The 14,966-nt window shown below is 34.6% G+C and overlaps 1 protein-coding gene across 2 annotated transcripts in view; it reads left to right on the forward strand.

The window, feature by feature from the left end:
• CDH12 (cadherin 12) overlaps positions 1 to 14,966 on the forward strand; it is a 285,437-nt gene that overhangs the window by 234,955 nt on the left and 35,516 nt on the right. For both annotated transcript variants that reach the window (XM_058564303.1, XM_058564304.1), the window contains one exon: positions 3,124 to 3,377. In XM_058564303.1, the coding sequence (XP_058420286.1) occupies positions 3,124 to 3,377 (254 nt within the window). The remainder of the gene's footprint in view (positions 1 to 3,123; positions 3,378 to 14,966) is intronic.

Here is a 14,966-nt window from a genome sequence, read left to right on the forward strand (position 1 = left end):
ATTCTCTTTGCTCTTTCTGAGCTATCTGGTTTTGCAAAGTGGCATTGCCTAAGGGCCAGGGTCATGAAGAAATAAGGCTACCTAGGAGATTATTGTGGCATTTCTCTTACAATTTCCTCCAGTTCTTTATATCACTGAAGGATATAAGTTCTCAGTTGTTCTGTACAAAAAAAATTTGTATGTACAGAAAGGTTCTTTCATCTTACTCTATTTCTCCCTGACCACCAAATATTTGCCTGCTGTGACGGGTCAGAGGTTCTTAAAAGATAGAATATGTCTGATCTACTAAAAATGCAGAAAAGATTCCAGAATTCTCCCTTATTTCTGGGCTTGAAATAGACTTTGAAGGGGGAGTCAAGTCCATCAGACAGCTGTGGAATGCTCCTCAAGGAGTTAAATAAAATTTAGATCTCATCTAGAAAGAATTCACTTCATCATACAGCTAATCAGAGACATTTGAATGCCTACGAGCGAGTAGAGAGAAAAAGAAAGAACAATTGGTATGAACTCCTACATTCTAAGGTAGAAGTTAATTCTGTGCCGAAAAAGGAGTAAGTATGAACCAGGGCAGCTCCATTAGCTTTCTAGGTAAAAGGACCTGACGTGATAAAGTCAAAATCGTCTTACACTAGAAGTTAGGGATCTTTATGGCAGACAAATTATATTGTTTAACATTCATAGAGCATTTAGAGTTTACAAAAACAGAAAATATATTTTTCTATGTTCTTTAAATTAAATTAACTAGTGCAGCCTTCTACCTTATACATTGATCTCTTTCAGACTTCTCTTAAGGCATCCGATTTCTCTCGAACACTTCAAATGACGGGGGACTTAGGACCTCCTCAAACAACCCATTCATTAAACAAGATGATGTGTTCTCATTATTCTCTAGGTTTGTTGAATGTAGAGAGAGAGCAAGCTTCATTTGTCATTGCATCTTCCTGTCCTCCCAGGATGTATCTCTGTCCCTACCACCCCAAAGGCCATGGATATTTTTTAAATTAACTCAATTTTGAATAGTGTAATTTTTTTAGAGATTTATTCCTTTTTTTACCCAAAGTTACCATTTTAATAATTTAAATTGTTAATTCTAATAAGAGACTAATAGAATAAGCCTAAGTGACATTCAGCATGATAGCCCTTCAATATTTAAAAATGTGTGTCTTGTCTTGCTTTGATCTTTAACATTCCAGGCTGAACATTTCCAGTAATTGTAGCATTTTATATTTTTCGCTTGAATAATGTTTTGCTATCCTATTCTGGCAATTGGTTGGTGTTTTTTTTTAAGTTTGATTCCTTGAACAAAACACGGTAGTCAAACTGTGGGCTGATCACAACAAGAGCATTATGGGACGATCTCCTCTCTTTTTCTAGACATTATATTTCTATTCATGTAATCAATATCTATAATATCAACCAGGGCATATTATACACACCATTCTTTACTTTTATTGGCTTAAAGATAAGTCAAAATTCCTAACAAGAAGGACATAGAAATTGAAGTAAATAAGTATGAGGTAACTAAAAATATAGAAAGTAAGAGAAAGCATTGAGTACAAAGCAGATAAAAAAACATGAATAAGAATTGGATGAATTGGGGGATGGCCTGGTGGCTAGTGGTTAAGTGCACACACTCTGCTCCGGCGGCCCAGGGCTCACGGGTTTGGATCCTGGGTGCGCACCGATGTACTACTTTTCGAGCCATATGGCGTCCCATATAAAGTAGAGGAAGATGGGCAAGTTAGCCCAGGGCCAATCTTCCTCAGTAAAAAGAGGAAGATTGGCATCAGAGGTTAGGTCAGGGCTGATCTTCCTCACAAAAAAAAAAAAGAATGGGATTAATTAGATGAAATACAGGGAATAATTATAGGGAAAATAAATATAGATCCCTCTAAATGAAAATTACTGTGAAAGAGATTTAATGTCAAGTCCAAGAGGTGTTACTGTTCGCTATAATAAACTCCATGGAATTGTGAACGTTTTTGAGGATTTCACAGTGATTTTTCAAATTTTCTTTTTCCGCCCTCAGAGAAAATGCATAAAACAGCAATCTTCTCCTTACAAGAGAGAAATATACCTCCTTTATTTCCCCCTGGTGCACTGAGGCAAAAAGAGATGTGTCGACACAACAATTAGCAGGTCATTGGAGTCATATTAGAGGGAATGAATTTATAAAACAGAAACTTAAAGGTCCCAGAAAATCACTATATTAATTTTAATTTCATGTTGTCTTAGTTTTTCATAGGTGATTAGAAATCAGAGCCATTGACCTTAAAGTTTTCATTTAAATAAAGCACCACAGCAACACCATATTTATAGAATCTAATATTTTCAGTTATGGGGAACATAAAACCAATATTCAGAATAAAAGTGAATGCAAGTAGTGGTAAAGTTAAAAGAGACAATCAGTAACTCCCTGGACAAATGACTTTCAAATATTATGTTTCACACTCTACTTTAATTTGGTCATATATGTTCAAAGCCTTAATTATTGGTAAAATATCCTGACCATGCATTACAGTGCCTACTAATTATGTATACAATGCTGAGCACACAAAAGACCGAAACTCTTCATAATTACCACTGTGAATGTTTTCAAATCCTGATACAGTCCTTTGTTATTCAAAAGTGTTTAATAGAAAATGATATTATTGTCAGGATAATAAAAGTGGTCTGAGAAAAAAAAACATATTTTGTTATACCAAATTTTTAACTGAAATCTAAAGAGTATCTTCAATCTCCTATTTCAATTTTATGTTTTTATTACTGCTTCACTCCACTAGATGGCAGTATTGTATAAGAGCTGAAAATGCTTCCCTTAAAATTGTTCTCTCGCTGCTTTAAACGCTCATATGAAACGAATAAGCCCTACCTAGCATGCATGTGCGCATATGTGTCATTTTAATGTATGTAACTGATTATCCTTACAAGTTACCCAGAATCTTCTACACGTGGGTGATTCTTTTCTTAAAATATTCCCTTCCCCATTAATTACAAAGGAAAATAAGTTTTTGAAACCAATGCAATTGGTATTAACTTGCGAATGCTCTGAAGCAACGTTCCCCATCTTTGCCACATTCTATATGAATGTATCTCTTCACTTCTGATTTGTCCTACCTACAGCCATTAGATTTTGAAACAAAGAAGGCGTATACTTTTAAAGTGGAAGCCTCCAACCTCCACCTTGACCATCGGTTTCACTCCGCGGGCCCGTTCAAGGACACGGCCACGGTGAAGATCAGCGTGCTGGACGTGGACGAGCCGCCGGTTTTCAGCAAGCCGCTGTACACCATGGAGGTTTACGAAGACACGCCGATTGGGACCATCATTGGTGCCGTCACTGCACAAGACCTCGATGTGGGCAGTAGTGCTGTTAGGTAAGGAAAAGAAACATTTTCTTTTCTGTGTTTCAGAAAAAGAAAGAAAGAAAAACAGTACTCTCCAAACTTGCATGAATGATTTAGTTTTGGAATATGGTGCTTGAAAATGTAATGACTTCACAATACCTAAGTATTGGAGGAAAAGCCATAGAGTTTGAACGAAAACCTCTGTCCATTCCTGCAACAGAGGTTTAGCAGTGTATGATGGTGGACATGTCACTCAAGCTAACCAATCTCAATTTTTCATCTATAAAAAGGATTTAATAGTACAATCTCAAAGGATGATTCTCATGATTAACGATATTAAGATACTTCCGCAGTGCCCACTATGTAATAGACATTTAATACGTATTTCAATTACTCTAAAATCTCTGTCCCTTAGCCAAAGTTAGTGTTTGAAAAAGATAGCTTTACCATTTGCAATTTGCAGTTCTTTTTTTCACTGTGACAATTGTGTCTGCTGATGGAAGCACAGTTAAAGCAATCCTAGGGTAAGATGAATTATGGAAACGCTCAAAGCCCAGACTTTGAAAGGAGCTCGTATTGACATAAGGCTGCTGGGTAGTGAGTGAGTCAACGCGGCAATCAATAGAATAAGAAAGAGTAAGGAAATAATCTCTCTCCCCTTCCCACCCCCTAAACCCACAAATTCCAGGTGCACTACAGAAACATCGTGCGATTTCCCTTTCCCTCATTTATACATTGATCTTGCAACATATTTTGAGACTCGTTCTGATTCAACTTTGCTGCTTCTGTGTGTTTCAATTTTCTGCCACATGAATGCCCTTAGCACACATGCCTACAAGTACTGGGAAACCAAACAAAAAAAGAAAAACAGAGAAAAGTGATTTGTTCTGAATCTTCCCCTTCTAAAGAGTTGAACAAGACCAAAGACAACATTAATGCCAACATTTTAATGCAAAACCACTATTCTATTAACATAGGGAACATATACACACATATCTCATAAGATTTTATGTCATAGGGTAATGACTGATAAAAAAAATGGATCAACCATTCATCAGCCGTCTCAACACATTCATAGACTTAGAAAAATCTCAGGAAATGGTTTGAAAGCTTCCAAGCCCTGCTCTTTATATTCGGTTGAATCCATCTCCCCAAGTGGCCTGAATATTTTCCTTTTGAGGCATGTCTCTGGTCAAGACAGAACTCTAAAGAAGCACATTTGTCTTGGGAAAGGGAACAAAAATAGCAATTACTAGCACCCCTACCTGCCAGGTTGAATGCAGGCTAATTTACTCATTGGATTCAAGCTATTGTTCTCCATGTCCGTATTATAGCACGATTCACTTCCAGTTAAACTGGAATATGTATTACCAGTATTTGTAGGGGCATTCTCAAGCATCTGCCACATTAGTAGTTGTTATATATTAACCTGTCATCACTCATCAATCTCGTTCCTGATGACCCTGCATGTGCTGTTGGTAATTGCAAAAGTGGGAAATGCCCGGTGAGTAGATTTACAGGTAATTTCAAGAGCATAAACAGTTATGGGAGAAATATTGAAGGTTGTAAAAAAAAGTAATAAAAAGGTAAATAACTGTGGATTGAAACTCCCTACAGGTCAATAAATGAGAATTTGAGGACATAGTGGAACATGATAGAGAATATGCTAAGTTATTTAATTTACTGTGTGTTCTATTTTTGAAGTCTGATGAAAGCATGAGGTCAAAATATTAATAAAAATATGATTTTAATGCAATACTTAGCAATACCACTTGGTAAAGTAAGGTGACAGTTACAAACTTCCAAATACAGGAAAACGGTTAGAGTCAAGACACTAGTGTGAGGATAAAGGAAGGCTACATTTTAAAGAAATTCTCCAGCTACAAGCCAGTTTTTTTTTTTTTAATGTCACAGGAACTAGCATCTGATACGTGCTACTTTATGTAAATAAAGTAGTGTCCCTAGTTTTACTTCTAATGGGTAGCAGCCTAACTAACGAAAGCTGTAGACACAGATGGGTCTAATTTAGCCCCCTGAGGGGTTGTCAAAAGAGAGAGTTGCTTTTGAATCAACGTGAAAGTTGTCTTAGTGAAAGTTGTCTTACTTCCACGTCCTGGAGTAAACAAGAAGCTTGAATCATGTCAATTGAGGAATGTGGGGGTATGAATCATCTTTTCTTGGTCTGAAAACTTGTTTGCTCACTTAAGAATGATAGTAAAAATATGTTGTGAAAAATAAGCATCAAAATGTAAAATTGCTTGACATGTTTTGGTATGCTTTGTGGGTTTTGTTTTCTTTGCTTTACTGTCTTTTCCCAGAGTTATTGTGCCAAGTATTCTTTTAGAACTATGTTATTTCATACCACTGGGTATTTCATTATTATTGTTCTTTTATCATTGCTGAGCATAGCAAAGACCCAGAATGCAATGACATTAACCAAGGACTGAACAGCTTAGAAGAAAGGTTCGGTTAGATGTGATACTTCCAAATGTTCCACGTCTGGTGCCCCTGCCCCGAGCTTCATTTCCAGTCATTGTTTCCTTTACTCTTCTAGCCTTTGCTGTAAGATGCACTGACTTCCTGCCTCTAATGTTCTATATGCTTTGACCATCTTATTATATAATTCATGGGAGTGATTTCTAGTGAGTCAAACAAGAGTGCAATGAGTACCCACTGCTAGTGACGTAAGGCATTTTCACAATAGTCTCTTAAGTTAAGAAATGAAATTTAAAACAGGTGACTATTCAGTTACATTGGAAATTAATATTTGTTTAGAATATGAGTAATTTGAGTTTTTGAGAGATTTTAGTGGGTTATGTTTTTTAATACATGCCTCTTTTCTTTTGCTTGAAATATGTAAAAATCTTATTCTATGAAAGAATTTCAAAATAAAGTTTAATCAAACTAATTTTGTGTATAAAATGAAAAAGTAGACAATTCAATTTTAAACTAACTCCATGTAAGAAGTGTCAGATGATAACATACTGATGATATAAAGTAAAATTTATTTTATGCATATAAACTTCCATGTATCAATTCAAAAAAATACAGTACTTAATAGAATAATTGAAGAGTTTACTTTTCATGTTACCTCCTTCTGCTTAATGATATTTCCAACCAAAATCCACCACTTAAAATCAGGTAGTGAAATTGATTAATAAATAGAAAATCATTATCAATTACCATAAGTAGAATATAATACTTAAAATAATTCGTAACTGGTTGTTAAAATATAAAAGTCTATCCATGCCCTGCTTAAAATTGTCTTATATCCCAAGTCTGGTCTGTTCACTACACTTTTGGAAAAATTTCTGAAATCAATTGTACTTGATTTTTCATCATGGGTTAAGAAGCTATCGAAGTGGCTGGTTTTCATTTGAGGGCCCTTCTCAATACATCAGGAATCTTTTATTACACAGGCAAAAACTTAAGACTGACTACAAAACATGCTTAGGGAGTGAGAGGAAAGAGAGGCCCAGCTTATCAAGTGGTATCCTATAGCAACATATATCATTTATTTTAATTATTAATTAAATTAAATGGTAAAAATTAAAAATTTGAGAAACTCCCCATTTTCTATGTTTTACTTATTTAGCAAGATTTTTGTGAGGATTAAATGAGGTATTGACATACAATGGTTAAGTTTTAAATTTTTTTATCGACTTTATGTTTTTAGAGCAGTTTGGGTTCACAGCAAAACTGAGAGAAGGTATAGAGATTCTCCATATACCCCTGCACACATGCATAGCCTCCACTGTTATCAACATCCCCTACCAGCGTGGGACATCTGTTACAACTGATGAACTTGCATTGACATGTTATTACCCAAGTCTGTAGTTTACCTTAGGATTCACTTTTGGTGTTGTACGCTCTATAAGTTTTAACAAAGGCGTAATGACATGTATCCATCATTGTACTATCATATGGAGCATTTTCACTGCCCTAAAAATCTGTCCTCTGCCTATTCATCCCTCCCCCCAACAGTCCATGGAAACCATTGATCTTTTTGCTGTCTCCACGTTTTAACCTTTCCTAGAATGTCATATAGTTGGGATCATGCCGTGGGTAGACTTTTCAGATTGACATCTTTCTCTTGGTAATATACATAAAGCTTCCCTCATGTCTTGTCATGGCTTGATAGCTCATTTTTTTTTTACTGCTGAATAATATTCTGTTGTCTGGATGTATCCACTCACGTACTAAAGGACATCTTGATTGCTTTCAAGTTTTGGCAGTTACTAATAAAGCTATATAAACATCCATGTACAGGATTTTATGTGGACATGCATTTTCAACTCCTTCGTGTAAGTACCAAAGAGTGCAATTGTCGGATCATGTGGTAAGAGTATGTTTATATTTGTAAGAAGCCGCCAAATTGTCTTCCAAAGTTGCTGTGCTATTCTGCATTCCCACCAGCAATGAATGAGAGTTCCTGTTGTTCCACATCCTCGCCAGCATTTGGTGTTGTCAGCGTTCCAGATTTTGGACATTCTTATAGGTGCGTAGTGGTACCTCATAGTTGTTTTAATTTGCATTTCCCTGAGACATATGATGTGGAGCATCTTTCATATATTTATTTGCCATTTCTGTATCTTCTTTGGTAAGATGTTTGTTAAAGTCTTTGACCCATTTTTTAATCAGGTTGTTTATTTTCGTACTGTTAAGTTTTAAGAATGCTTTTTTTCTCCAGTGTAAACAAAATAAGCGGAGTAAAGCTGTTGCCTTTGTTTAGTATTGTCAATTACAGATACAATCCCATTGTAATAGGGAGATTCTGATGGATGAATAACTTGATAAGAGCAAATCTGAAGCTTATATATACTCAGTTGTCTCATTGGAGGTAGTTTCTGGGCAACGGCTTCCCAAGGAAATCAAGGAGAGATTACGCACGTGCAAATTAAGTCACTGAAAAAGTATAAAACTCAGACCTAGCATTAAGAAATCTGAAAATTAGGTTCATCAAAACTCAACTTTTCTCATTACCTTTGTTCACAATTCCATTCCCTCCAACTAAAATAGTTTCTCACCCTCTATTTCATCTTCTTCATCCTAGACTTCTGCCATCTTAGGTGGCAAAACCGTATGTACGCTCATTGCCTATTCTAACTCACTTCTCCTCCTCCCTCCCAATATCATCTTTTCCATCTTTCATATTCACTAAAGACAACATATTGAACTTTGTCATGGTACTTAACATTTTCTGCTTATTGCATAAATATGTATTCACTTTTTTAACCACCATCCCCAAAATGCACGAAATGAGATGATACTTGAGAGTTGGGAATATTTCCTTCTTCTCTCATATACTACATGCCAAATTAATTTAATTTTAAAATTGTCTTGATGTAATATATTTATCCTAATATATAATGCTATGTATTAATGAAATGTAGAATGTATCTGTATGTGGTTTACGCATTTGTATTTTTCCAAATTGATTGTAACCAGATCTAGATCTAGAAGTAGATATATAAATATAATAGTTTTTTTTTTTTTTTTTCTTTTTAAGGGTTTGTAGACCTGGGTGTTTGGATAAGATCTATGTAGGTCTTAATCTCTGCTATTTTAGTACAATGCAGTCAAGAACATATTTTCTTTCTTCTTTTTCCTTTTTTTGGTAAAATGGTTTCTCAGTTCCTTGGCTTCTATAAATGGTGGTAATGAAAGCTAAATGCTATCAGTGTTACCACGCAAATGGTATGATTTGCTCACTGCAAGACAAATGCCAATGTGTCAAGAGGCAAGACGGTGGTAGAGAAGGGACTTTTATTAAGTGAAGAACTAGCTAATCAGAAGATAGTGGACTAGTGTCCTAAAGAACCGTCTTAAGGCAAATACATAATCTTGAAGCAGTTATATAGGGCTAGTGGGCTATCGAGGAGTGGATCAGGAATGTTGACCATCTGGCACAGTAGACTGGGGGTCTCTGCACCATCTGGCACTATAGACTGGGGGATTCCACACCATACCTTTCAGTTGTCATTGATGATGTATGCCAGTATAGAGTTTCTCTCCGGAGGTTGTCGGAGGAGAAAGTCAGGAATGTTGTCCACCTGGCGCTATACACTGGGGGTTTCTACATTTCTAAGGAACTCAAAAGAACAAAGTTATCATCTCATCGCAATTGGGAGGTATAAAGCTAAGCAGATACACACAAATCATAATGCACACAATCATAATGTGTGCAATTTTCTTTATGTTTCAGTTATTTATTATCTAGCCTATGTGTAAGCCAGAGTATGCCCAGCTGGGTTAATTACTTTGAGGTTATCCATAGCTACGATATGGTTCCCTTTCTCCAAAATGGCTTTCCTCATGTCAAGCTTCTGTTGAGCCAGTATCATCGGTAGCACATTTGCAAGTAGACTTCATACAAAAATCGACTTTAGAAAAATAATCCTCTTGAGAGTCCTAAATAGTAAATAAAAAACAGTTGTGAAAAGTCAAATAAGGCAAACTCTCCAGATATTAAGACATTTACCTACTACTACAGTGTCTCAATTCCACGCTCCTTCTTATTTTTTTCCCTGAGTTTCTTTGAAAAAAATTCCATATTATCGGGTTCTATCTGCTTTTTGTTTCCATGTCTACCATTTGTACACAATGTCTCCGTTTTTTTCTTTTAACACTTTTTTGGATTGTTTATACACTTATGTTCCCTGCATACTTTCAAATGATCTAAGAATTTACAGTATACCTTTTAGCAATACTTAGTCCTAACAGTGGTTAAATGCCAGTTGTTATCTCCACTTAGAATTAATTAATTTGTGAAAGATAGTTTCTGATACAGAGACAAACACACTCTTCTTTTTCCTTAAAGTGGACTTTAAAAATACTTCCTTATGTAGAGTCCAGTTTCTTGTTTTGTGTAACTCTAGTCACTCTTTCATACTCTAGCATTTATTATTTAGCAGAAAACAAACTGATTTTATTTTTATGGCCTGTTTTCTTAGAAAATATTAAAGATTCAAACAGCAATTGAGAGAAAATATTTTATCCATAAGGTTATATAAAATATTCATTAAGATAAAATAGTTAATCCTTTTTGAGCACTGCTTACCTTATCTCTTTCCTTTAGCATTCACGATGTGAATTTTGATATATATTTGCAAGAGGCACATTTGATAAAGGACTTTTCTCCAAACTGCACAAAGAATTCTTAAAAGTCTAGGCTTAAGGAGATGAAATAGAGGGTGGGAAACTATTTTAATTGGAGGGAATGGAATTGTGTGAACAAAGGTAATGAGTAAAGTTGAGTTTTGGTAACCCTCATTTTCAGATTTCTTCTGAAATGTTAGTTCTGAGTTTTATAATTTATCAGTGACTTGATTTGCATATCTGTAATTTCTCCTTGATGTCTCTGGGTAGCCATTGCCCAGAAACCCAGCAGAAGCTACCCCCAGTGAAATAATTGAATATTTATAAGCTTCAGACATGCTCTTATCAAGTTATTCATCCATCAGAATCTTCCCTCTTACCATGGGATCACGTCTGTCATTGACAATATTAAAGAAAAGCAACACCTGTAATAGTATTCCCTAATACTTTTGTTTTCAGTGGAAAAAAAAAATCATTCCCTCTAAATTTGCACCAAATGAATGATTAAGAATTACTCATTTGAGAACTTGTTGATACAGAATTTAACTCACTATGATGAATGAGAAATGCCTTTGTGAATAAACTTATTTTGCTTTCCCCCTCAAATGACCAATTTATTGACAATCAATATAAAAAGAGCTATTGCAAAGAACAGGTACCAGGATGGACAAGTTTACTTTTATTTGCTTTGGCAGCAATTAGCTATCAACAGACAGTGACGTTGTAATAACTAATTTGTACCCGGCTTTGGGCTGAGCACTTTGGTCAGATTTGTTCAAACGTCACAGCTGATATTTTACAGAGGGAGAAACTGAGGCCCAGGAAGATCTAATTATGTCTTCAGTAAAGGTGGGAAAAGGATTTGAACATGAGCAGCCAGATTCTCAAGGTCAAGCTATTAAGTTGCCCTGCTACTTAAGTTTAATTGAAATATTGTCTAAGTTTTTTGAGTTCCTTTGTAATTCTAAGGTTGTTGAAAATATAATTAAAATTACATGGTTTTCAATAGCCTATTAAACCAAATAGCCAAAAAGTAAACAATTAGTAAAAACGTACAATATTTGATTCTTTAAAATATAATAACTATGGACCTTATTATATATCTGAAAATATGCTAAACATTTACATGTTTTCCTGATTTAAACCTTACAACAACTTTAAATAAATCTGAAATGTATTTAATTGAACTATGGCAATATTGAGATTAGTCAGGCTGAAAATGCAAAAACCAAAATATGCAGTGGTTTTATTAACACATTTTTTTAGTATGTATGGGAGAAAATCTTACTATTTGAGTTTAATTACCTTTGAGTTTTCTAGACAACCACAAAGTTCTTACAATATTTATACATAAGGATTTATTGACAAAATTCAGTGGATTTGTGATACAGATCTACAGCTATAATTTTTGTGAGTATTGGATCTTGATGGCCAATGATGAATTTGGTTTTATTTTTAAACAAATTTTATATTATTCTAGTAGTATACTGCAGGAAATCTCAGTGGTTAAGTATCCAGATATTAGTTAGGATGGTGAACTATTTTTAAAGCTATTTTGTTATACTTCATGTAACTCCTTAAAATGATGGAATATTCAAGTCTATATATTCTTTATTACTGAACTGAACTTTTTGGGTTTACCTTTTGCTTGCCAGAAGTTCCAGTTCTTTGCTTTATTTTGAAGTACTGAGGGAGTACCCTATATTAAGTGCAAATTTCATAGCTCTCTCTTTTCTCTCTATAATTTCTTTAATTGCTTTTAGAAGATAGCCCTTTTCTCACACATATTTTAAACTTTTATATTATTTTAATTTTTTGAAGATTAGTTGCTTTAAATATATTATAAATAGATATAAAACACCTTCCTTAGAAAATATTGTAATAATCATGATCCAGTTCATAAGCTGCCCCAGACTATTTAATGAGTTTAGAGAACGTGAGTCATTTTCAGAGTGCAAATGAGCTGAAGAGCAGACAAACCTCAAGGAGGAGTTGCAAGCTTAGTTATCAAAAAAAAAAAGGGAAATAAAAAAGCTGTCTTTCAAATATGATGTCTTTATTTGGGTCTCAAATGATAAATGACTCTAGTTAAAGTGGCATGTTTCTTCAGAGCCATTTGCCCATGCCACGAGAGAGAGTCAGTAAGTCCACCTGTGACCTGGAGCAACAGGCGTTTGATTCAGTTCAAAGGAGTAGTTATGTTGAAGCCATCTGAAAAAGACTTCAGAATAAATATGATTGAATACTCAGAGATATAAAATAAATAATTGCCTGCTTGAAATGTGATCAGGTCATTATTAGCAAGAACAGTCAGATGTTTTTATAAAATAATTCAATTCATATGTGCAAGTAACCGGTATAATGGACAGAACAATAAATTCAGTAATGAATCCTTCCTACTCTAAAGGAACTTCCTGTATGATCCACAAAACAAAATACAATTATTTTGCTATTCTCATTTGAGGGAGACTGTTAACACTGATTAAAATAGATAATTAAGATAAAAGCAGTAAGAAGATAGATTCTTGTAAGAAGGAAGGAATAAATGCTGCCTAGAGGGATTTGGCAAGGCTTCATGGGAAGAACTTGAGCAAAGGCGTAATCACGTTCTTTACTTATTTAGTCAGGTACTGGGGTCCATATGTTTTAATATATGAGAAAACTGAGACTACATGTTTAATATTGAAGCTCTTACATGCAGAATCCAAATTTAATCAATATTTGCCTAAACTTTACTTTCTTCCCATTAGAGCAAGCTGCTTCAAAGTCTCTGAAGAATAAATTAAAGTCCAGGTAAAAAGCTTTGGGGGCAGATGGAAGTTGGCATCCAGGTACAGAAAAGGAAATGCAGTTAGAAGACCATGTGTGACTGTTTAAAAATGACTTAAAAAAATGAGGAAAGCCTAAGCAACTTGGAGGGAAATAAAAATATAACAACCATAATTTTAATAATATGTAGATTATGATGTATTTCTCTTTCTTTAACCATCTATTTTAATCATATTACATACCTCCCAAATGGAAAATTTAAGGACAGAAGAGTTATGCCTTTAGAAATTCATTACAAGTTTTCCATCAAACACTTAAAACAAGAGAAGCCAGCTAAACTGTCTAAGGTATCACTTTTAATTCTACTATGGGGAAAATGAGAATGAGGAGGAGGATTAGGGGGAAAAAAAACCCCTAATAGGAACTAATAGGAAATTAGCAACTACTATTCAACAAAATTTCAGATAAACATATTGAGATTCCTAAGAAAAAAAATTTAATTGTGGTTGTTGATGAGGCAATTACAATCTAAGTGTTGCTCTATGTGGGTTAGGTTCTCAATAAATGTTTGGGGAAATAAATTGAACTGAATTTACTTTCATTTAATTATCTGCCACAAGAAAAAAAAATCAAAAAAAGAAACATTAGCAAATAAGAGAAGACAAGAGTGAAGGGATTCTAATCTATTATTATTACCTTAACAAAAGAATATTCCCTACCTTGTCCTGAATCATTACTCCTACGTCTTTATTGCTTAAAGAATGAGAAGTAATACTTTTAGAGGAACTCTGTACCCTCAAGTACTTTTTACAAAATATGTTTGAGAATTGGGACAGGGTCAAAGTTAGCTTTTCCATTAACTGTGAGAAAGTTATTAGACAAATTAAAAGAAACAATTTTAAGGGGAATGCTTACCTAATAAAGAGAATAAAACTTTTTAAGGCATTTCTGAAAACTCATTTACAGAAAAGTAATAAAATTGTACTCTGTCAACTGGCCTGCACAGATTAAGTTAAGGCTTTCATTTCTGATTTCCATTCAATTGTTAAAACAGGTTCCTTAGCAACAGTCACTATGCATACCTGTATGAACTAGAGATTTGTTTCTCTCTGTATATATATCATAAACATTTTTTTTCATTTGAATCTCATCTACTCACCAAATAAGTATAAGATGGCTCAAACAAATTCTTTGTTTAAGGGGTTTTGCTCATTTAAACTGGTGAGTTGGGTCAAATTAGATAGTTCACATTATACTGTTGTGATTAACTGCAATTAAAATATTCTACCCTTAGATTGGATGCGGTCTGTGGCAAACCCAAAGTGAACATGTGATGGTTCACTCTGAGAGGGTGTATCTCCCTAAAATGATCTAGACTTTTTAGAACTGGTTCATGTCTTCTCTGAAAATGTCCAAGAAATGTAGGAGTGGTTTCATTGTCAGTTCCTTGATCATCATTTCTTATAAATGTCTCCTAATTGCTATATTGGACAAAAGATCACAATAGAAAATGGTAGTTGGTGTCTCATATTTATCATTCATCAGGCACGTAGATCAGTCAGTCACATAAAGGTAGGACATCAGGAAAACACCAGCACCTAGTACTAGACCTACCGTCTTGGAGTCTGACCAGATGTGGGAAGATGCTGCAGATATTTAGCTGAGAAGAAAATGTTCAAATAAGTTTCAACAGTACTCCGGAAGAAGGCAGTAAGCTTTCTGAGGATAACATCCTGAAAAAGGGGAGTACCA

Source organism: Diceros bicornis, chromosome 20, assembly GCF_020826845.1.
Source record: "Diceros bicornis minor isolate mBicDic1 chromosome 20, mDicBic1.mat.cur, whole genome shotgun sequence".
NCBI lineage: Eukaryota > Metazoa > Chordata > Mammalia > Perissodactyla > Rhinocerotidae > Diceros > Diceros bicornis.